The sequence below is a fragment of the Nerophis ophidion genome, linkage group LG10, assembly GCF_033978795.1.
Source record: "Nerophis ophidion isolate RoL-2023_Sa linkage group LG10, RoL_Noph_v1.0, whole genome shotgun sequence".
In the NCBI taxonomy this organism is placed as follows: Eukaryota; Metazoa; Chordata; class Actinopteri; order Syngnathiformes; family Syngnathidae; genus Nerophis; species Nerophis ophidion.
The window spans coordinates 23397274-23421678 of record NC_084620.1 but is presented as its reverse complement, the minus strand read 5'-3'; the positions used below and the strand labels follow the sequence as shown (position 1 = coordinate 23421678).

Here is a 24405-nt window from a genome sequence, read left to right as displayed (position 1 = left end):
AATTTATACACATAATGTACTTTATATATAATGCATGTAGAAGAGTCATCTGCACTCTGATCTGCTTTTCACAATAAAAGGCTTTTTCTTTTATGCATTCGTATCACTGGCTTGATGTCAAGGCGACGATAAAAAATGAGACATAATTGATCAATGAGCACTTGTTGAAGTGTTACATTCACTGCTTGTGGCATCCCACTTGTCAGTTCAATGTGACACACGTCAACGCGGTGAGTTCTAATCACTCGCGTACACGCCATCAACAGGCAAGAAGACATCGTCTAGTCGCTAAGCAACAGGAAAGAAAGCTAAAAATATGTTTTTTTTGCCTTACTGGTGCGCGCACAGACACACACACACACACCTTATCAGGCTGCACAAAGCCACCAGCTGTAATTCAGTGCCTCCATTGTGTTTTTTCTGTCACATCAGCACCACTCTTATTTCTAGTCACATTTTGATAAGCATGAATTCACTGATGGATAAACATGAAGCGAACTCAACATTATGTGTGTATCACGATTGTTTCATTGATGGACATCAACAGGAACGTAATATACCCTTTAGTTTGCCAAAAATAACACCTACTTCTGTTCACAATTTGAGCATGTAGTCATACCACACCATAATGTAACTCTTCCACTTCCGAACCTCTGTGCATAAACGATTGAAAATGAGTCAAAATATTGTGTTATTTGTACTAACATTTTTCTGACAGATACACCATACGGCAATTATTAAACCCCCGTAAGTTGGATAGACTTGACATTTCTCACACAGCTCAACAAATTACAAACTGTGACTTAAGGGTATAGAGTCGAATCACCACAACATTTGGGAACTGACAGGCACATGTGAGTAAAATTAGAATACAAATAGTTGAAATACATGGCTGCATCAATGCTTACATAGCAACTAGTTGGCTGTAAGTCGTTGTGTATTTGTCAAATAATGATACAACTTTGATGACATCTGTATTACATGTATGCTAGCATGTCGTACAGTGCCAAAGGGTGCCACATATTTTGCCCAAGCAGGCAGTATCATGAATCAACAAAAACAAAACAGTACATCGTGTAGTTCAAGTACACACATTGTTGGTACGTCATTGAAAACAATCACGTTGCAAAAGAAAAACAAAAAACCTTAATGTGTTTGCAAATAACTGGTCCTTTCTGGTCCACTTCATGCCATGTGTGACGGACTTTGGCTTTCACTGGAGTCTAATTCAACAACACACACACATACATATGTACACACACTTATGATCATCAACACAATCATGCGTATACCGTATTGACCACAATATAAGACAACACTCAATATAAGACCGCCCTGTAGTGGGTTTACATCAGTGGCTCTTAACCTTGTTGGAGATACCGAACCCCACCAGTTGTATATGTGCATTCACCGAATCCTTCTTTAGTGAAAAAAATATATATGTATTTTTATATTTTTTTCAAATTCAAGTCAAAGTTTTTTTTTTTTTTAAACCGGTGCACAAAATGAGCCATGCGCAAACATGTTTAAAGAACAAAACCAACAGAATGCATGAACTCACAACAAATTACACACCTGCAAATCAGTGTGACTTCTGCTGTGGCCGTATCCATAATACGCCGATATGGAGAAGTCTTTATTTGCACGATGAGTCGGGTGTGTCTCGACCTCTGCGGCAGAGGGTCCGTCGAACCCCTGATGCCGACTCACCGAATCCCTAAGTTTCGATCGAAACCAGGTTAAGAACCACTGGTTTACATAATTCACCCACGGAACTTGAGTTATAGTTACAGAGTTCCGGTCGGACAGGTTTAATTAATCATTTTGTAGCGAGTAAGGCGGAGTGTCAAAAGAGGGAACTAACTGTTTTAATGACATTTAGCCACTTACAATAACGATGGAGGAGTACTCTACAACCGTGCCTTTCTCTAGTCTGTGCACAACAACGGTAATGTGTTCCCTTCAAGCCCGTCCTACTGGAACTCTCGAACCATGACCTAAGTTACGTGGGTGAGTTACATAAACCCACTTCCGCCCCCCGCCCCCCCAAGTAATGTTTTCAATGTCAGATTGAATTCATTTTAATTTGTTCATCATATTTCTCAGTTGTTCTTTGGTGTTTTGTTGACCATAAATCTGCATCCGTCTTTATCAACAATGCCGCGACACCTTCATCTTTTTAAAAGCGAACTCCGGTGCGTTTGCTCGGTTTTGCTCGCAAGAGAATTCTGGTACGGTTCAATTCACTAGAGCTCAAACGTGAACGCCATACAGACTGGTGTTAAAACGACAGCAAAAAGCACGCGGAAATGACAAAAATGTACAAGGAAAAAGTGTTGGAAGATGCACGTACAAACCATTTGATCCTGAATATAAGACAACCCGTCTGTTTTCTAGGAGCAAAACACCTTGCCTTGCATTAGGGTCAATATGGTGATTGCGCGCGTATTGTGTTAGCTAGCAGGAAGTAGAAACAGGGCATTGTGAGAGCACTGACAAAAAGAGAGCAGACCCACAGTACAAACAGACACTTGTGGGTTTTGTTGTTGTTGTCCTGGAGTACAAAAAAAAGTTAGGCAACAGTCATGTGACCAAGAGCGTACTCACGCCAAACCACTCGTACTGTGACTGCCCTTCCCTCTCCTGGGCCCGCTCACACCTGTAGAGATGCGGCTTTTGCAAACGAGTCAAATATTTTCAATGGCTCTTTGAAGTGAGCGATGAGAACAGATTCACGTTTGCGAACCATTTGGTGTTGGAGCCATTGTATAAACAAATTGCCCAAGCATGCGTGTATCACCCAAAAATCAGTCATAGTCAAAGGAAACGTAGAAGAATTCTGCTGATTGTTACGTAGTTAAGGTGTAAACACCACGTCAGCCATGACATTTTTGCATTTACATTTTTATCTTCCCCTCATTTTCATTCTAGTTTTATATACATTATATTCTTATAATCAAGTGTTTGTATGTTTTGTTTTTTTATCTCTGTAAATATGATCCAAATAGTATTTTGATGAAAATTCAAAATAGTGATTTCATTCTCAATGCAAATGAGATATAAGCTATGGCACCACCTTGTGGAGTGTTTAAAATGAACATATAAACCTCATCCATCCATTAATTTTTTTACCGCTTGTCCCTCTCGGTGTCACAGGGGTGCTGGAGCCTATCCCAGCTGTATTCAGGCAGTAGGTGGAGTACACCCTGGACAAGTCCCCAACTCATCACAGGGCCAACACACATAGACAGACAGCATTCACACTCACATTCACACAATCAACCAATCCCAAATTAAATCTTAGATTTTTCATAATAACTTCCACCAACCGAGTATATATTGTTTGAGTTTGTACAATTGTGATGGAGATCACATCTATAACTTCTACCAGTGATTGTTTCTTTGATATAAACAAATTACAGCCATCCCTCGTTTATTACTGTTAATTGGTTCTGGACATGGCTGGGATAAATGAATTTGGGTGAAGTAAGAATCAGCAATCATAAATCAAATAGTTTCATAACCAGAGCATAAAATAACTGTTTACGACCTTTTACTGTAAATATGTTTTGCAACATGATGAGAGCCCTTGAGATGTGAAATAACACCCTTTATTCATCATTTCTTCAGTAATGCGGACGTTGTATCGATCCGTTGTGGTGAAGAAAGAGATGAGCCGGAAGGCAAAGCTCTCAATTTACCAGTTGATCTACATTCCCATCCTCACCTATGGTCATGAGCTGTGGGTCATGACCGAAAGGATAAGATCAAGGGTACAAGCGGCCGAAATGAGTTTCCTCTGCCGTGTGGCGGGGCTCTCCCTTAGAGATAGAGTGAGAAGCTCTGCCATCCGGGAGGAACTCAAAGTAAAGCCGCCCTCCTCCACATCGAGAGGAGCCAGATGAGGTGGTTCGGGCATCTGGTCAGGATGCCACCCGAATGCCTCCCTAGGGAGGTTTTTAGGGCACGTCCAACCGGTAGGAGGCCACGGGGAAGACCCAGGACACGTTGGGAAGACTATGTCTCCCGGCTGGCCTGGGAACGCCTCAGGATCCCCCAGGAAGAGCTGGACGAAGTGGCTGGGGAGAGGGAAGTCGGGGCTTTCCTGCTTACAGCTGCCCCCGCGACCCGACCTCGGATAAGCGGAAGAAAATGGATGGATGGATTTTCATCTTTACACTCTAAATCCAATATAGTCCCGCTGCCTGAGGCTTAGCCAATCAGTGGTTTGGTGTCCTCTAGTAGCCAATACTACTGAAGTATTGATATTTTTAGTCGTATGTATGCTTGTAAATCTTTAAGTTTGAACCAATATTTTTTTAGAATATGCTTTAAAATAAAACATAAAAAATACACAAGAAATGTGCGATTTGAAGCGCAATGTGAAGAGGGACGGAAAAAAAAAGAAACACGAAATGAGCCAGTTTTTTGAACAGCTCTTTTAAAAGAATGGTTTCTGAAGGTCTGGCTCGTTTCAAAGAGCCATAAATCCCCTTTTTATCATACTGATTATTCGTGCCGCGTTCGTGGGCAATCCGGTAAGATTGGCCTGGTGTGAGTACGCCCTGGATATTTTCCACGGTGCCTCGTGGTCCGAGGTGATCCCACGCAGCAAAGAGGTGAAAATTAAACACACATTGGAAAAAAAAAGTGGAATATTGGTTGCGATTGTACTTCTATATTTTTCCGCAACTCCTCTTTAAGTCTGAGGGCACACAGGGAAGTAGTGTCTTGTTCCCACATACATCACTTCTTCACCGTCTTCATGTTCATCCGCTTAAAGCTGCCGTCTCAGCATAGTGTTTTTCTTGACAGTTGCACACCAACAACACCGATTAAACAGCAATTAAATGTGGGTGGAGTCAGATGTTAGGATGGGTGGGGTTACATATGTCCTTCCAAGGCTCCTTCAGCAGGATCACTTTTAAAAATAAATAATGATGAAAATCATAATTGTGTTTGGAGTTAAAATGTCAATGATGGATCATAATATCATTTTTCTACCTTCACTTCAAAGTTTGGTTGCTTGCTGGTGCATGCAAGTCAGTGACGTGCGGTCGGGGGAGGCCTCATTGGGGAAAACCCAAAACTAACTGATAACATAAATAAATACCATATATATTTGTATATATTTATATATACATCTTAATATATTATTACAATATTCGTCCACTGACATGTGTTATAAATCGATTTTATGCACATCCCCAATAATTTAACATTTTCCGAAGTAAAAATAGTGAAATTTGCGCATTTCCTGATCAAAATCAGTTAAAAACAATGTGATGTTTACGTTCTGTCTACATGTGTGACGTCGATATACTTGCTGAACGGACAATAAAGGTCATGAGGGGAAGTTGTCAGTTTTCAGCCATACTTGAGGGGCGTATGTGTAAATCTGAGTGCCTCACCAGACATGAACCTCACCGCACGTCACGGGTGCAACTTCTTCTTCTTCTTCTTCTACTACTACCTTGGCACAGTCAGTTCCATCAGCCCCTTCAGTCTTCCCGTGTTTCTCTAGAAGCTGGGAAGACCGCAGTAGGCCTCCAGCGAGGCCAGTACGATGTAGACGAGCCACAGCGACACAAAGAACAGCGACGTCAACAGCTTGCAAGTCCGCGGGCCGCCCAGCTCGCCGCCGGCCACTGCCGGCCGCCGCCGGTACAGCAACGCCACCACGCACACTGACGCCAGGATGGTGAAGAGGGTGACAGAGAAGGCCAGGTTGCCCGGGTCTACCAGGAAGGGCTTTCCGCGGGCACGGCAGGCCACGGCGGCGATGGTCCAGGCCACGCCGATGCCCAGGAAGACGTTGACGGCGTTGGAACCCGTCACGTTGCCGATGGATGCGTCGGCGTACTGGTCCTGGATGGCTGCCACCTTGCTGGCGAATGTATCTGAGAATGAAATAGTATGACATTGTTATTGTTAAAAATGATGATCCAATGACACATTGTTGAATAATTCCCATGACAATAACATTAAAGGATTAATCAAAGAAACAGAATATAAATCAATTTAATCGATCTGATAGACTAATAGCATCTAATATTAACCCAAAAAAAAAATTATGGTAAGGATCCATAAAAATGGTTATTATTTATTTTTTTATGTTTAAGTTCATTTTATTTTCTGGTTGACTTTACAAGTTTATATTCTACTGTGACTCACAGGACAAAGTCCACAACCAAACTACCGTAATCGCTACTGAGCCTTTTCCAGAAATGACTTTCTTTTTTAGCGCCGTAATCGTTGGGTTGAGTTTGAGTTTATTTGGAACACGGATGCATATAACATGAAACATCACAATTTCCAGTTTCTCTGTTCAACATGTTCGAAAATGAGTAGGAAGAAGCAGAGTTTATTTAATCCTACCACTTTTCCTTTACATAGCAGTTGCTAAAACTGTTGTTAACTTCCTGTTCTCAATTTATTCACAATATAGAATACATTAAGTAATCACAATAAAAATAAATAAATAATACTCGGTGAAGTAATTTACATTTAATATGGTTAGATAAGTAATTTTAACTTGAAAATGAATAGATGGCTGTGATAAATTCAGAATGTTTTTAATGGTTCTTCTTCTTTGTACTTTGTAAACACTTTAAGTTTGATGAGTTTTCTTGAAGTGCATTATATTAGTACATTGTTAGATTTCTTTGCTTAATCCATTCCATAATTTAATTCCACTTACTGATATACTGAAGGTCTCAAGTGTTGTACGTGCATACAAATGTTTTAATTACATTTTTCTCTAAGATGACGTTTCTCCTTTTTTGTTAAGAATTGTTCTATATTCTTGGGTAGCAGGTTATAGTTTGCTTTGTGTATTATTTTAGCTGTTTGCAAATTCAGTATGTCGTGGAATTTCAGTATTTTTGATTCAATTAATAAAGGGTTTGTATGTTCTCCATATTCCAAGATTATGTATTATTCTAATGAATCTTTTTTGTAACACCGTTAATGAAGTGCACTTTTGTAGTTGTTTCCCCATATTTCTGCACAATAACTCAGATATGGTAACATTAGCGCCACCTGTCGTTTTGGCATGCAAATGACATTCCTCTTAATGCAAATTTGATTTCTCCTCCCCCCTCACCTGGCACTGACGTGCCCAGCGCCACAAACACCACAGCCGTCACAGAGTCCTTCAGTCCCACCGTGCAGCCGAAGTGCGACGCCAAGTCCCCGGTGACCGCCGTCAGGACGCCGATGAGCGAGATGGAGACAAAGAAGCAGGCCCAGCCGTTCCAGTACTCGGTGGGCGGCACAAAGGCGAACAGAACCTTCCAGAAGACTGTGAGGAAGTGCATGATGTAGTCGAAGCACGACGGGAGGCGCTCCTCACCGCTCTCCTCGTCGTCGTCGTCTCCTTTCGGACGAAAACTTAAAAAATCAGAACTGTAATTGATGCTATGTTGACCCAATTATAGTTGACTCAAGTTGTTGCCTTTTACGCACAAAATGGTCTTTCTTAAAAAAATATAAGTAATGCAAAAAATGTTTTAATCATTTTGTACATACTATTATTGTAAACATATGATGAATATGTTAACATGTATTTTCAAGTTAGAGGCTTTTGCTTTATTAGGTATCTATGGGAATTGCTTAAGAATATATCATGGTTACAGTTTAGCAACAATTTGTAATGATAGTTGGAGCCAAAGGGAAGAGCCACTTTTTACCAAAGGGTAAAAAGTCCAAGCATATATGCTAATCTACTATTGTAAACATGTCGAACTAGAAGGGATCATGGAATTTTTAAAATAATAAGAAAACAATAATCCTAGTCAAGATTGCTAGATTTAGTTTTTCAATTAAAATATATATAAAGAGAAAATATATTATAAGATAAACATAACATAATTGTATAACGATATACACAAGTATATATACGTACGTATATACAGTATATATATGTATGTATATACATATATATATATATTAAGACAGATGTAAACAAGCCTTCCACTTAAAATATTAACTTATATACTGAAAGGTAAAAAACACATTAAGGTGAAAATATGGACACTATTCATTGTGTATGCCCAACATTTAAACATTAGTCCTAAAAGTTAATGATCTGTCCCATCCATCCATCCATTTCCTACCGCTCTTTCCCTTTGGGGTTTGATGATCCGTCATCAAACTTTATTATTAAAAAAAATGTGTGACTAACTTAAAGGCCTACTGAAATGAGATTTTCTTATTCAAACGGGGATAGCAGGTCCATTCTGTGTCATACTTGATCATTTCGTGATATTGCCATATTTTTGCTGAAAGGATTTAGTACAGAACATCCACGATAAAGTCCGCAACTGTGGGTGCTAAGAGAAAAGCCCTGCCTCTACCGGAAGTCGCAGACGATGATGTCACCTGTTGAGGGCTCCTCACATATTCACATTGTTTATAATGGGAGCCTCCAACAAAAAGTGCTATTCGGACCGAGAAAACGACAATTTCCCCATTAATTTGAGCAAGGATGAAAGATTTGTGTTTGAGGATATTTATAGCGACGGACTAGAAAAAAAATAAAAAGATTTAAAAAAACGCGATTGCAATCGTGTTGCATTGAGACGGATTCATATGTTTTTAGAGACATTTACTAGGATAATTATGGGAAATCCCTTATCTTTCTATTGTGTTGCTAGTGTTTTAGTGAGTTAAATAGTACCTGATAGTCGGAGGTGTACGTCCACGGCCGGGTGTTTACGCACAGTGTCTCGGGGAAGTCGACGGCAGCTGTACGGGAAGCGCAAGCTCAGCTGATCTCTGGTAAGAAGCGACTTTTTAACCACAATTTTCTCACCGAAACCTGCTGGTTGACAAGTGGCCGGGATCCATGTCCGCTGTGATCCATAGGAAAGTTTCAACTCCGTGAATTTTAAACAATGAATCACCGTGTGTTTGTGTGGCTAAAGGCTAAAGCTTCCCAACTCCATCTTGCTACTTTGACTTCTCCAATATTAATTGAACAAATTGCAAAAGATTCAGCAAAACAGATATCCAAAATACTGTGTAATTATGTCGTTAAAGCAGACGACATTTAGCTGTGTGTGTGCGTAGCACTCATACTTCCTAAAAACCCATGACGTCTTGCGTACACGTCATCATTACACAACGTTTTCAAGACGAAAATCCCGGGAAATTTAAAATTGCATTTTAGTAAACTAAAAAGGCCGTATTGGCATGTGTTGCAATGTTAATATTTCATCATTGATATATAAACTATCAGACTGCGTGGTGGGTAGTAGTGGGTTTCAGTAGGCCTTTAACTCAAAATGAACTGAAAAAAAAAAACACTTTTATTTTTAAAACAGTGACAAAGGAAATATGCATTTTGATCAAGGGTGTTAGTTTATGGAACAAACTTGACAGTGGAACAAAACAATGTCAACCTATTTCTGCATGACCAAAAAAAAAAAAAAACGTTTTTTGTTGTATGTCATGAAATAGAATATGGCCATAATAGTCTCTGGAGTTAAATAACTAATGTTGTATTTGTGTGACTAGGGGGAATATTTTATACGTTTATACTTCGTTGGGCTACTTTTCATACTTGATTTATTTTAATGTTGTATCAACTTTTTTATTCAATACTAGGTGAATTAAAAAAATATATATTTCTGTTTTTGTTTGGTATAATTATTTATGCATTTTACTGCACATGTGTTTAACCCGAGCTAGCAACAAAAACCTAACCTAATACATAGGGAAGAGAAAACAAAGTCAAGTGAGTAAACTGTACACATTTGGACCCTGAAGGGGGCGTCAATGCCTAATCACTTATTATTAGAGCAATTAAAACAGTTGTAATGTTTCTGTAATAATCGCCCTAATGCTATCCTGCTGATAGATTACACATTTTCTGGGAGTTCTGCCGAGCACCAAGTGCTAAAAGTGAAATACATCACAGTAATTGAGACCACTTGTCTTTGGACACAAACGCAGAAAACCGTCAAAGCAAAGTAGTTACGTTTTTGCTTACTACTGTAGCTTTAAAATACATTAAGAAGTTTTTTACCTGCACTGACAGTCACTGCACTGACAAACTGCTCCCTCCAGCTGCTGCTGCCCACCACCAATGCCAGATTTGTCTTCTTGATCATCTTGTCCACTGTACTCTGTACACACACACGCACACACACACAAGCAAACACACACGAACACAGCAGAAAAGAAAGAACTCACAAGTTGAAAAAGGGAAAAGTGCTGATTTCCATACTGTCAAATAGCTGAAAAATAGAGCTTACGATGCACAATTTGATACAGAGTTGATGTCTGTGTCTTGCTAATAAGGAAGGATTCATGCATTCATGCACTATTAATGAATGTAGGACAGGGGTCTCAAACAGACGTTATTTTGCGGCCCGCACTTTGATATGACAATTTAATTTATGTGCTGCCCGCGATTTTAATATGAACGGAACTTGACAGCGTCATTCTTCCCAACGTTCCCAAGAGTCCTCTTAATATCAGCGTATCAATTTTATGGTAATCCCTGCCGATTTTTACCCAATCAACAATACTCAGAGGGTGCCGCAATGGCACTGTTCTTAACACCCTCTGATTCCTGTACAGACATCGTGCAAGCCTATTTGATTGTTACATTTGGTTGAGCAGAACACATGTGTGATGTTGCAAGACATATTTGGTCAACAGCTACACAAGTCACACTGAGGGTGGCCGTAAAAAAAACTTTAACATTGTTACAAATATGTGCCAGACGGTGAACCCACAGCAAACAAGAATGACAAACACATTTCAGGAGAACATCCGCACCGTAATACAACATAAACTCAACAGAACAAATACCCAGAATCCCAGAAAGCCCTGACTCTTCCGTGCTATTATACACCCACCCACGCTACCACCAACCCCCAGCCCCCCACCCTCCCTACTTGCGTCGGTTGAGGTTGTGTATATTGTAGCCCGGGAGAGTTTGGGCTGCAAGGTTTTCTGGGTATTTGTTCTCTTGTTTAAGTTGTGTTAGGGTGCGGATGTTCTCCCAAAATGTGTTTGTCATTCTTGTTTGGTGTGGGTTCCAAGTGTGGCGCATATTTGTAACAGTGTTAAAGTTGTTTATACGGCCACCCTCAGTGTGACCTGTATGGCTGTTAAGAAAGTACGTCTTGCAGCCACCAACATTGTTCTGCACAAGTCTTGCACAACATGATTTAGAGTCATTACATTAGTTGTGTTATGTGCGCAATGACGAGTTGTAGAGCACTAGTTCTCATTTAGATGGTACGCTATGTGAAGGTATGCCAAGGGTTAAGTGAGATTTATCTAAAACATTCTAAAAAATAGCAGTCAGTCATAAATACTTTATAAATATATTTATTGGATAACCAAATATGAATGTAAGTTCACAAACTGAAAAGAAATGCAACAGTGCAATATTCAGTGTTGACAGCTACATTTTTTGTGGACATGTTCCATCAATATTGATGTTAAAGATTTCTTTTTTCGTGAAGAAATGTTTAGAATTAAGTTCATGAATCCAGATGGATCTCAATTACAATCCTCTAAGAGGGCACTTTAAGTTGATAATTACTTGTATGTGTAGAAATCTTTATTTATAATTCAATTACTTGTTTATTTTTCAATAACTTTTTTATTTATTTTTATATCATTTTTCCCACATAGTTCAAGAAAGACCACTACAAATGAGAAATATTTTGCACTGTTATACAATTTAATAAATCAGAAATTTTACTTTTTTATCTCTTTTTTTCCAACCAAAATGATTTGCTCTGATTGGGGGGTACTTGAATTAAAACATTTTTCACATGGAGTACAGCACTGAAAAAAGGCTGAGGACGTTAAAGGCAGTGCAGTCACGACAGCCCTTAATAATGTCGGCCGGGTGAAAGTTGGGACAAATTCGAGAAAATGGTTGCACCGGTAGATTTTCGGTAGGTGCACTGAAATTCAGGAGTCTCCCGGAAAAATCTTGAGGGTTGGCTTTCCTGCCCTAAGGCGGGAAAGCCATTCATAGAAGATGAATTAATTAAAAAGTGCATGTTAGATTTTTTAAGAAATCTTTTCTCGTGGCCCAGCCTCACCCATTTTCTGCATCCAGTGGCCCCCAGGTAAATTGAGTTTGAGACCCCTGATGTAGGGCATGTTTAATGTGTGTAGTGTGGTGTCCTTGTGTGTTTTGTTCCAACCAGCGGAAAGAAAGAAAGGCATGCACAAAAAGAGATCAAATGAGTGAGCAACAGAGACAACCTTTCTTTTACGCTCCATAAGCACATCCACAGCTCTCTGCGCGCGCACACGCACACACACACACACACACACACACACACACACACACACACACACACACACACACACACACACACACACACACACACACACACACACACATGAAAAATGAGCAACATGACACAACTTTATTACACACTGTGCAGCGGATTTCCATATATTTGTGATTCAGTAATTCCATCCCAACAAAGTCGCTGATATTTGATTATGAAAAGCTTGATTATATAACTTGTCTACAAAAATAGGCATTTTTCCGCAAAAAAACACATCTCATTCACCCTTGGTCTGTAATAATATAAAATATGCATTAAATGTATAGCATAATAATACTGCATACATACAGCATGTACCCCATAAGTGGCTACGGGAGCATTTGCTTCAACAGGAACCTTTGTCATAATCCAGGTTCAAAACTTGCAAACACACGTTAACAATGGTAAATTGTTACCGGAATTACAACATGTAAGCAGTCTTGATTCCCAGGCTGCTCGGCGAGCGGAGCAGCAGAGCAGTATATAGCTTGTTAGCTTCCTTTGTTGCGGGAAAACAATGGCAATTAAAGGGAGGCGGGAAGCTGAATGTAATCTAGTGATTATAAATCACTTTCATTGTAAATGTTGATATCAAACCAGAGGAAAACGCTAAGTTAGCAGGCGGGTTTGGAAGATAAGCAGCCAGCCGGCATAGTGCATGTTGGCGCCTATTGGCAGTACAAGCTTTATTAGAGCGTTGAAATACACATTTCACGTCAATGGAAATGTACTTTAAACAAGATTGAAATTTTGTGTAAGACATATTTGACAGGGATCTCATGTGACATGCACACACAATATGTGGATGTACACACACACACACACACGCACACGCACGCACACACACACACACACACACACATACACATACACATACACATACACATACACATACACGCATGCGGGTAAAAACAGTCTTACATTACTTTCTAAAAGTAGTTTTTAGCACCCGGACACAATTAGTGCTGTATTATTAATTTCCACTAGATAGCATACTTTAAAGGGAATTGCACTTTTTGGGTACATTTTGCCCATCATCCAACAATCCTTACGTAAGACAAGAACAAGAAATGTATTTCCTTTCTCTGTACCTTCTCAATAGTAAAACAAAACCTGCTAGTGAGAGGTAGATAACAATGCAGGTAAAAAACATCCAAAAACTTCCAACACTGTTTTATATGCATTCTGTAAGTATTTATGTAATGAAGTAACATGCACATTCATGATAACATGTAATATTTACTGTCATTTTTGCATTACCGAAACTTCTTTCCTAGGTGCAATGACTTCTCAGAGCGCAGAGAAACGAACACTATGGAAAAACATTTCAGGGGGGGGGGCATTACATTCTTTCAAGGAGGGGCCCTTCCAAAAAATTGATTCCCGCCGCAGGAGCGCACACCGCATGTTAAAGCTGCACTGTTGGGGCTTTGTCTGTCCATAACAGATTACTACGTGTAAGAAAAACACTCATATTCATGGTAATTTGTGGTTATTATTTGAGCCTTTATTGTGTCCGAAAAAATTTAAGAGTTGGTCATCTCTATGGTTTTAATGAGATTGTAAATGACTTGTTATTAAACCGATGTTGATGTGCTAAAACCTCTTTCTCGTTTAAAAGCTACATACATTGTTAACTGTTCTTTGTTCATGCACATAATAAATATTAATAAAGTGTCAAAATCAATGTATTTTTGGTTGACAAAAGGAATTTAAAGTAACATTTTGATATTGACACGTCTCATCTGCGCATAATACCCCTAAGGGATGCACAGATGAGATGTGTCGATGTGTCACTTTTTGGTAAACACTAAGTTGACGTTTGGAGTTGATTTCAGCTTTTTAAAAAGGTGCTTCAACCCATAAACAGCACGGAATGTACTTTGTTATCATATATGTAAAATGTTTAAGAGTAATCTTGTAATTTATGCACAGATGAGATGTGTCAATATCAAAATATTAAAAAGAATGACTTTTTGGCAGGCAAGAAAACATTGATTTAAAGGCCTACTGAAATGAGATTTTCTTATTTAAATGGGGATAGCAGGTCCATTCTATGTGTCATACTTGATCATTTCGCGATATTGCCATATTTTTGCTTAAAGGATTTAGTAGAGAACATCGATGATAAAGTTCGCAACTTTTGGTGCTGATAAAAAAGCCTCGCCTTTACAGGAAGTCGCAGACGATGACGTCACAAGGGTGAGGGCTCCTCACATCCTTACATTGTTTTTAATCGGAGCCTCCAGCAGCAAGAGCTATTCGGACCGAGAAAACAACAATTTCCTCATTAATTTGAGCGAGGACGAAAGATTCATGGATGATGAAATTGATAGCGAAGGACTAGAAAAAAATAAAATAAATAAATAAAGTAAAAAAAAAAAAAGGCGATTGCATTGGGACTAATTCAGATGTTTTTAGACACATTTACTAGGATAATTCTGGGAAATCCCTTATTTTTCTATTGTGTTGCTAGTGTTTTAGTGAGATTAAATAGTACCTGATAGTCGGAGGTGTGTGTCCACGGGTGCCTTGTGGCCAGTGTCTGAGGGAAGTCACGGCAGATACTCCACAGATCTCCGGTAAGAGGCGACTTTTTAACACATTTTTCTCACCGAAACTTGCCGGTTGACAAGTGGTCGGGAACCATATTCGCTTGACCGCTCTGATCCATAGTAAAGCTTCACATCCTGGAATTTTAAACAAGGAATCACCTTGTGTTTGTGTGGCTAAAGGCTAAAGCTTCCCAACTCCATCTTTCTACTTTAACTTCTCCATTATTAATTGAACAAAGTGCAAAAGATTCAGCAACACAAATGTCCAGAATACTGTGTAATTGCGCGATGAAAAGAGACGACTTTTAGCCGTAAGTGATGCTGCGCTAATATTTCCTGACAGTCCGTGACGTCACGCACACGCGTCATCATTCCGCGACGTTTTCAACAAGAAATACCGCGGGAAATTTAAAATTGCAATTTAGTAAACTAAACCGGCCGTATTGGCATGTGTTGCAATGTTAATATTTCATCATTGATATATAAACTATCAGACTGCGTGGTGGGTAGTAGTGGGTTTCAGTAGGCCTTTAATAAATACATCCAAGCACTTTATTTATATTTATGTGCATAAACAAATAATAGTTAATCTTGTATGTACTTTCTAAACGAGTAAAAGTTTTTAGCACACCAACAATAGATAAAAAACAGTCCTTTACAATCTCATTAACACCATAGTAATGGCCAGCTCTTTCAGACGAAGTCCATAAGTGGTACACGCCGCCGCACCACCATTTTTGGCTTAACACAGGAAGCAGCAAACAATAGATTTAACTAACAGTTGTGTAGATGTCACGACCGATGACTCGCCTGCTGATGGCATCATAGCAGTAAAAATGAAATGTGTCCTCTTCACTTTCTCGCATATGTGCACATATTACAATGTGGAACATGTTTAATCCACCCATTTTAGTTTTAGTGGTGACTTCCTCATCTCACAAGGAAAATCAATTGGCTCTCTTTCATAACAAACCCACACCTCTTTTTCAATGAACACCATTAAAGAGCTGTGATTGGACATATTCTGAACTTGTCCCACCCATCGACAAGACAAAAATGAAATATGATTAGATTTTGATTCTGCCAACATTTTCGTCTCATATTTATACGTTCCCTAACATGTCAGTTAATTGTGTTATCGTCTTAGTCAAAGTGCCTTACTTTGATTACTTATCATCTTATGTTTACCTGCTCTGATGTAAAAAACGAAAACCTAAATAAAATAAAGAGCTGTGGGTGGGCTGGAACACGACTTCCATCAACAACAACAAAGAGAGCACTTTCCGTGTTTGTTACGACTGATAATGGCATAATTTGTGACAGCCTTAGAGCGTTATCATGTAGCACTATTGCTAAACATTTCCAATAAGAACATATTCAAACCGTGACTTACAAAGTCCCGTGCCACAACTTTTTATTATACAGGTGAGATGCATGATTTGTAATCCAGCATTAGCTTTTTCAAAGTCAAAAGCAATACAGCAACAGCAGAAGAGCTCAAGCTCCTTCTTCTTTATTTTATAGCGGATCTTAACCAACATTATTAGCAGCTCAAACTAGCTAGTAGATATTAGCTGGCTACTCGCTCGTAGTCAGAGTGACTCCAACCAAAGCGATGTGTCACAATGCCAAAAAAGTAGTTCTTCAGTGTTAGGGTTTAAAATAACATAGTCAAAAAAGCTTGGTTTATATGCCGGTCACAGCATGTAAATGGTGCATTGTTGGTGGTTTTTGGATGTTTTTAGAGGCTTAATAGACAAAGAATAGATTAATCCCAATTACCTGCAATGTTAACTGCCTCTCACTAGCAGTTGTTCACGCACATAAAAGAGAAATTTGTGTTCTTGTCTCACATAAGGATTGTGGATGATGGGCAAAATCACACCAAAAAATACTTTAAAGCAGACCTGCCCTTTTTTTTTAATTGTGCCAAGCATTCACAATCCTTATGTGAGACAAGAACACATGCATTTTTATTTTATTATTTTGCATTCTAATTTGTAATATTCAGCTTGTTCTAGGTAGTGAGCAAAGGTGATAATAGGAGTAATCAATTTTTCCATTTAAAATCACTTTAAAAATACTTCCATAAACCACCAACAATACTGTATTTACATCCTGTGCCATTTAAATTTAACCAAGTATTTGGAACACTGGTATTATAGGTGTTAACACAGACAAACTAGTTTTAGTTGCGCCGTGTAGGTGGTGACTTGTCCAGGGTGTAAACCCCATTCCGACAGATTGTAGCTGAGATAGGCGCCTGCGCGCCCCGCGACCCCAAAAAAGGGGATAAGCGGGAGAAAATGGATAGATGGATGGTAACAGAGAGCTAACTAGCTTGTGCAGCTGCAGTGTTGACATACACATTTCTAGATTATAAATAATGCCTCTCACCTGGATAATGGACGGTTGCGGTCTAAACTGAGAAGTTGGTCATGTGACATTCAATTTATACCCGAAGATGGCCAGAAAGACACAAATGGACTTTTTTTCTTAACTCCCATCCATCCATCCATTTTCTACCGCTTATTCCCTTTCGGAGTCGCGGGGGGCGCTGGCGCCTATCTCAGCTACAATCGGGCGGAAGGCGGGGTACACCCTGGACAAGTCGCCACCTCATCGCAGTTTTTTCTTAACTCTTCATGTGGATTATGATTAATTCTTAATCCAATCGGGAAGATATGATCATCACATCAATCGGCATCCCAGTGACAGCAGACATTGTACAGTAATTGATTATTTCATTATGTCTGTTGTCCCTCATGATTAGTAGTGTTGTTGCTAAAGAAAATAGCGAACCTTGTGATACGTCTTTGAAAATAATGTGCTGCCGTAAGTTTAAAATGACCAAAATACAAAAATATTACATGTTATTATGAATGTGCTTGTCACTACGTGACATAAACTTACAGTATGTCTATAACACTTTGATCGGGTTTTTTGCACGTTTTTAGAGCGCTTTATAAACAGAATAGAGCGACTCTTATTGACTCCGTTGTTAGCTGATTTTTATTTACAAGTTTTTGCATGAACAAAAGAAAGTTAACTCACATAATTGTTGTTTATAATAGGCAATATTCCAAAAAACTGCAGTTGCCCTCTAAATACAGCCAAGTGGTCGGTCTTTGCTGAAGACCACCAGCATTCAGGTGTACGTTGATGTGGGATCTGAGTCGAGGATGTCGTTTTGGCTTGTGCAGCCCTTTGAGACCCTCATGATTTAGGGTTGTATAAATAAACTTTGATGGTGATACCTTAAACTCGTAAGACTCCTCGATGATGACTTCCAGGTGTGTGTTCTCGCCAAGACTGGGACAGCCCATCTTGGCCACTTCCTCCTCCTCCGCTCCAACTACAGGTTTGTTCTCGTTAGAGTCTCCTAGGAGAAATACACATGGTGCTTAAATATGGTGGTAAGAACATGGAGTCACCAACAACAACTGCTATAAATTAATCTGCAACTCTGGGGACATATTTTGATGTATATATTACAGATAATTTTTCATATTATTTTCAATTATTTTTGACATGCACAACAAATAACACATTTGAAATTACTTTTTACATACGATAAATGCAAAATATATTTGATGTTGTTTTTAATGTATGTTTGCAAGAGCACTACAAGTGTAATATACGTATATAATGCTGTGTTGGATCCGCTTTGGACTGGACTCTCGCGGCTGCGTTGGATCCATTATGGATTGAACTTTCACAGTATCATGTTAGACCCGCTCGACATCCATTGGTTTCGGTCCCCTAGAGGAGGGGGGATTGCCCATATATTTGGTCCTCTCCAAGGTTCTCATAGTCATCATTGTCACCGACGTCCCACTGGGTGTGAGTTTTCCTTGCCCTTATGTGGGTCTACCGAGGATGTCGTAGTGGCTTGTGTTATGGTTTGTGCAGCCCTTTGAGACACTAGTGATTTAGGGCTATATAAGTAAACATTGATTGATTGATTGATTCATAATGTATGATTATTTAAGCCGTAAATAAATCACAAAAAAACTATACTATGTTCTGTTGCAATAAAAATATTCAAACAAATATATTGTTTGGTATTGATATGGTACATACAGTACATAGAGTACACAAATACAGCATAATATAAAACTAAAAATAATATACTGTCTAACAATATATAAACAATAACAGCGATAGCAATCATTAGGTATTATTTGCACATAATACAAACATTTTCACATTTTTCCCATTAAACAAATCTAACCTTTATCAGATATTTTTAATATAGGGGTTTACAATGTTATTCATTTTTGTACATTTTTTTCCTTTTTCCGTGAACAATGCATGAATATTTCTGACAAAAAATTTATGTAATTTATGTGAAAGTGTAATTGATGTAATTGGCACGCACGCACGCACGCACGCGCGCGCGCACACACACACACACACACACATACACACCATGCTTCTGTCCGATCTCCAAGAGCAAAGGCTCGCCCAGCTCGATGGTGAAGGCCTTGTTCTTCTCGTACTCCTCGTCGTCGATAATCTTCACCTCGATGATTTTCCTGCACGAGAGAAGACATTTTTTATTTTTTTTTTAGCTTTTTCAGCTCCTCCTGCCACTTGTCGGAGGGAATTGGAGCTTGTTAAGGCCGTAATGAAACTTGCCTACAGGCTGAGCAACATCCTCACCATGTTGTTGGAGGCAGTGGTGTCAGAAGTGCAAAGTGTTCTTCCTATTACTAAAATGTGCCCACCACCAGCATGAATGTTGAACCGCTTTTGTCGACACAATATTTGAGACCCAAAGGGATCATTTCTATGAGAATGGGTCCGTTTATGTCAACACGTCTTGCAGTGTTGTTTACTTCATCATTATTGCTAAGCAGATTGAAATGACAATAGCAACATCAAACAACTGTATTTTCACAGCATTAAAGCACACATGATCTCCATTTCAGTGCAAAGTGAACTTCAAAATAAAAAAACCAAAACCAGCGAAGTTGGCAAGTTGTGTAAATCATAAATAAGAACTTAATACAAGGATTTGCCAATCCTTTTCAATTTATGGTCAATTGAATAGACTGCAAAGACAATATATTTAATGTTCGAACTGAGAAAAGTATTTTTTTTTTGCAAATAATCATTAACTTAGAAATTAATGGCAGCAACACATTGCAAAAAAGTTGGCACAGGGGCATGTCTACCACCGTGATACATGGCCTTTCCTTTTCTTGCTTGATGTACAGCTTAGGTTGTTTAACAGTCTGGGGTTTCCTTTGTGCTACTTTACCCTTCATTATCGTGCCACACATTTCAAATGGGAGACAGGTCTGGACAACAGGCAGTCCAGTCTAGTACTCGTACTCTTTTACTATGAAGCCACGCTGTTGTCACACATGCAGAATTGCTGAAATAAGCAGGGGCTTCCATGAAAAAGACATTGCTTGGATGGCAACATATGTTGCTCCAAAACCTGAATGTACCTTTCAGTATTAATGGTGCCTTCACAGATGTGTAAGTTACCCATGCCTTGGCCACTACAACACCCCCATATCATCACAGATGCTAGCTTTTGAATTTTGCGTCCATAACAGTCCGGATGGCTCTTTTCCTCTTTGGTCCAGATGACACAACGTCCACAGTTTCCGAAAACAATTTCAAATGTGGACTCATCAGACCAAAGAACACTTTTTCACTTCGCATCAGTCCATCTCAAATTAGCTCCAGTCCATCTCAAATTAGCTCGGTAGTAGAGTTTTAACTTGCACTTACAGATGTAGCTACAAACTGTAGTTACTGACAGTGGTTTTCTGAAGTGTTCCTGAGCCCATGTGGTGATATCCTTTACAAACTGATGACGCTTTTTGATGCAGTACCGCTTGAGGGATCGACGGTCACGGGCATTCAATGTTGGTTTCCGCCCTTGCCGCTTACGTGCAGTGATTTCTCCAGATTCTCTGAACCTTTTGATGATATTACGGACTGTAGGTGGTGAAATCCCTAAATTCCTTGCAATAGCCTATTGAGAAATGTTGTTCTTAAACTGTTCGACAATTTGCTCACTCGTTTGTTCACAAAGTGGTTACCCTCGCCCCATCCTTGTTTGTGAATGACTGAGCATTTCATGGAAGCTGTTCCCAATTAGCCTGTTCACCTGTGGGATGTTTCAAATAAGTGTTTGATGATCAGTCCTCAACTTTCTCAGTATTTTTGGTCACTTGTGCCAGATTTTTGGAAACATTTTGCGGGCATCACATTCCAAATGAGCTAATATTTGCCAAAAAATAACAACTTTTACCAGTTTGAACATTAAACATCTTGTCTTTGCAGTGTATTCAATTATATATAGGTTGAAAAGGATTTGCGAATAATTGTATTCTGTTTTTATTTACAATTTACACAACGTGCCAACTTCACTGGTTTTGGGTTTTGTAAAAGCATGGCAGTATTAACCTGAATTCAATCACAGCGAAGAACAAAATGCAAAGATTGAATTGTTTTTTTGATTGTTAGCTATCATAAGAAATATATGTGGGTGTGTAACAGTTGCTGTATGAAAACACAATAATTAACATTAAAATATCCACAAATGAATGAAAACAACTGCTAATGTTGACGTCAGTCTGCCAGTCCGAGGGGCGTCGACATAAACGGCTTCCACAATTAAAAGTTAACAATATCTAATTGGCTTTCACAGCTGTAGAGATGAAAGAATCTTACTAGAGGTGGTATTTTGATGACTGATGTGAGTAATCATCTCCATTTAGTTTCTGTTAATGAGAACCAATGTACTATTGTAGTACAAGACCCAACAGAGATATTTATTAGGAAAAGGTCAAGGGAAGCCTAGAATGCTTTGAGAAAAGACCTCAACTAACAAAAATGGCATGAAGTGTACTAAGATGATGTGAGTAATTCATTCAACTCATTTATGAATATACTGATTAGTCTAAAGCAGGGGTGTCAAACTCAAATACAGAGTGGGCCAAAATTTAAAACCTAACAAAGCCGCGGGCCCAGGTTGAACAAATTAACCTTTTTAATAGGGACCCAAACAAGTTTTGCATTGAATATTGAACAAGCAAGGCTTATATAACTTTATAGTGACATGCAAAATCGAGTTTAAAATAGTAATAATAATTAAAAAATATCAATTACATATCAAATCAAATTTAAATACAAATTGAATGCCTCTTTTCGGCGGTGGGGTTGAGGTGGATGGGGTTTATGTGATAGCGGGGGGTGTATATTGTAGCGCCCCGGAAGAGTTAGTGCTGCAAGGCGTTCTGGGTATTTGTTCTGTTGTGTTACGGTGCGGATGTTCTCCCGAAATGTGTCATTCTTGTTTGGTGTGGAATCACAGTGTGGCGCAAATTTGTAACAGTGTTAAAGTTATTTATACGGCCACCCTCAGTGTGACCTGTATGGCTGTTGACCAAGTATGCCTTGCATTCACTTTTGTGTGTGTGTATAAGCCGCATATATTATGTGACTGGGTCGGCACGCTGTTTGTATAGAGGAAAAGCAGACGTGGAGACAGGTTGTAGAGAACGCCAAAGGCAGTGCCTTTAAAGCCCACCCCAAATATTGTTGTCCAGGATGAAATTCGGGAGGGGCACTGAACATCCGGTGTCTCCCGGGAAAATCGAGAGGGTTGGCAAGTAAGAGTGTTAGCGGTGAATGCGGTGTTACAGCATTCTCTAATGTTAATTTGATGATGCCTCAAGGGCCAAGTGAAATTACACGGCGGGCCAAATTTTGCCCGCGGGCCAGAGTTTGACCCCCATGGTCTAAAGGATGACAACTGTAAAATAATCAAAATTGGAGGCAATGGCCCCAAAAAAGTCAATTAACAAACCAAAAAAATGCTTGCAAGAAAGAAAATAATTTGTATCTAATGCTTTTAAAAATTAGCGAGAAAATATTCTGAAGAGTGGTACAAAAAATATAAAAACAAATTGATGTGGATTATGTAAAGATATAAACAGGAATACGATAGTTAATTGTAAACAAAATTAAAAAAATAACACAAAAAGTACTTCGGACACACTTAACATTAGTTCTAAAAAAAACAACTAAAAAATTCAAGCTATATAAACAAAGATAATAGATATTTGTACAACAGAAATTATGTAGTAAAGGATTTAAATATTTTTTTGGTAAAAATCGGCCCTAATTCTGCAAAACAAACACCAAAAATTTAAGTTGATAATAAAATTAGAAAAACAATAGTAGATAATATAAACAGTATTTTTTTTATTTTATTTTTTTTAAAGTAGACAATATTGAAATACTACACATAGTGCAGCAGTGTTCACATAATATGTGACTATGTAGACAGGAACATGTCACTCATTGATGAAGAGCTTCATAGATTTAAAAATATTTGTAATTTGTCATTCTTAAAGAAGTATTCCCAGAACATAGGAAAACTGCTAATGTTATGTCAAAAACTCCATCACACTTTTCTGCGTTTCATCATTGTTCTTGTGCCTTTTCCATCAATGACTTCCTTCGAATCCATGATTGTCCCAAATATCCAGTGAGGGGTGATCGAGCCTCATGAGGCTCCGCCGGCTTACTAAATAACATAACGCCTATGAATGTTTAAAGATTAAACCTACAGTATTACATGCCAATCAAACAATAAATCCCCGTAATCATGTGGGCTGTCACTTAATTCAACAAGGTGCCATATTGGTTTGATGAACTGAAACTTGCCTATCACTTAAGGTGTGAGGGGAACTCGACTCACATCTTGGCCTTCGTCCCTGTGCGTTTGCTGCTGTTACACTTTGGATTTACAACCACAGTGTGTGCATGAGTGTGTGTATGTGTGCGTGTGTTTGTGTGTGTGTGCTTGTATGTGTGTGAGGGGAGAAAGGACTGCAGTGGCTAACTATTTTCCTTAGTGGGGATGATTTATTGACAATCTTGTTTTACTGTCTCGCTTCGGGCGTGTGCACACATACACACACGCATGCATACAAACGCACACACACGCACACACAAACAAATCTGCAGCATCCCAAGTAAAAAATCGTCTCATGTACAAACCCCGTTTCCATATGAGTTGGAAAATGGTCTTAGATGTAAATATAAACGGAATAAAATGATTTGCAAATCCTTTTCAACCCATATTCAGTTGAATATGCTACAACGACAAGATATTTGATGTTCAAATTCATAAACTTTATTTTTTTTGCAAATAATAATTAACTTAAAATTTCATGGCTACCATATGTGCCAAAGTAGTTGGGAAAGGGCATGTTCACAACTGTGTTACATCACCTTTTCTTTTAACAACACTCAATAAATGTTTGGGAACTGAGAAAACTAATTGTTGAAGCTTTGAAAGTGGAATTCTTTCCCATTCTTGTTTTATGTAGAGCTTCAGTCGTTCAACAGTCCGGGGTCTCCGCTGTCGTATTTTACGATTCATAATGCGCCACACATTTTTGATGGGAGACAGGTCTGGACTGCAGGGGGGCCAAGAAAGTACCCACACTCTTTTACTGCGAGGCCACGCTGTTGTAACGCGTGGCTTGGCATTGTCTTGGATG

The 24405-nt window shown here is 39.0% G+C and overlaps 1 protein-coding gene across 5 annotated transcripts in view; it reads right to left on the bottom strand.

The window, feature by feature from the left end:
- Positions 1-365: 365 nt before the first annotated feature.
- The window catches only part of LOC133560400 (sodium/calcium exchanger 1-like), a 157966-nt gene continuing 133926 nt past the window's right edge, over positions 366-24405 (bottom strand). For 4 of the 5 annotated variants that reach the window (XM_061912872.1, XM_061912870.1, XM_061912869.1 and 1 more), the window contains 6 exons: positions 19298-19404; positions 18124-18248; positions 12241-12276; positions 10031-10130; positions 7106-7378; positions 366-5900 (listed from right to left, as the gene is read on the bottom strand). In XM_061912872.1, the coding sequence (XP_061768856.1) occupies positions 5521-5900; positions 7106-7378; positions 10031-10130; positions 12241-12276; positions 18124-18248; positions 19298-19404 (1021 nt within the window). In that variant the 3' untranslated portion in view covers positions 366-5520. The remainder of the gene's footprint in view (positions 5901-7105; positions 7379-10030; positions 10131-12240; positions 12277-18123; positions 18249-19297; positions 19405-24405) is intronic. The other variant, XM_061912873.1, reaches the window with a different exon arrangement.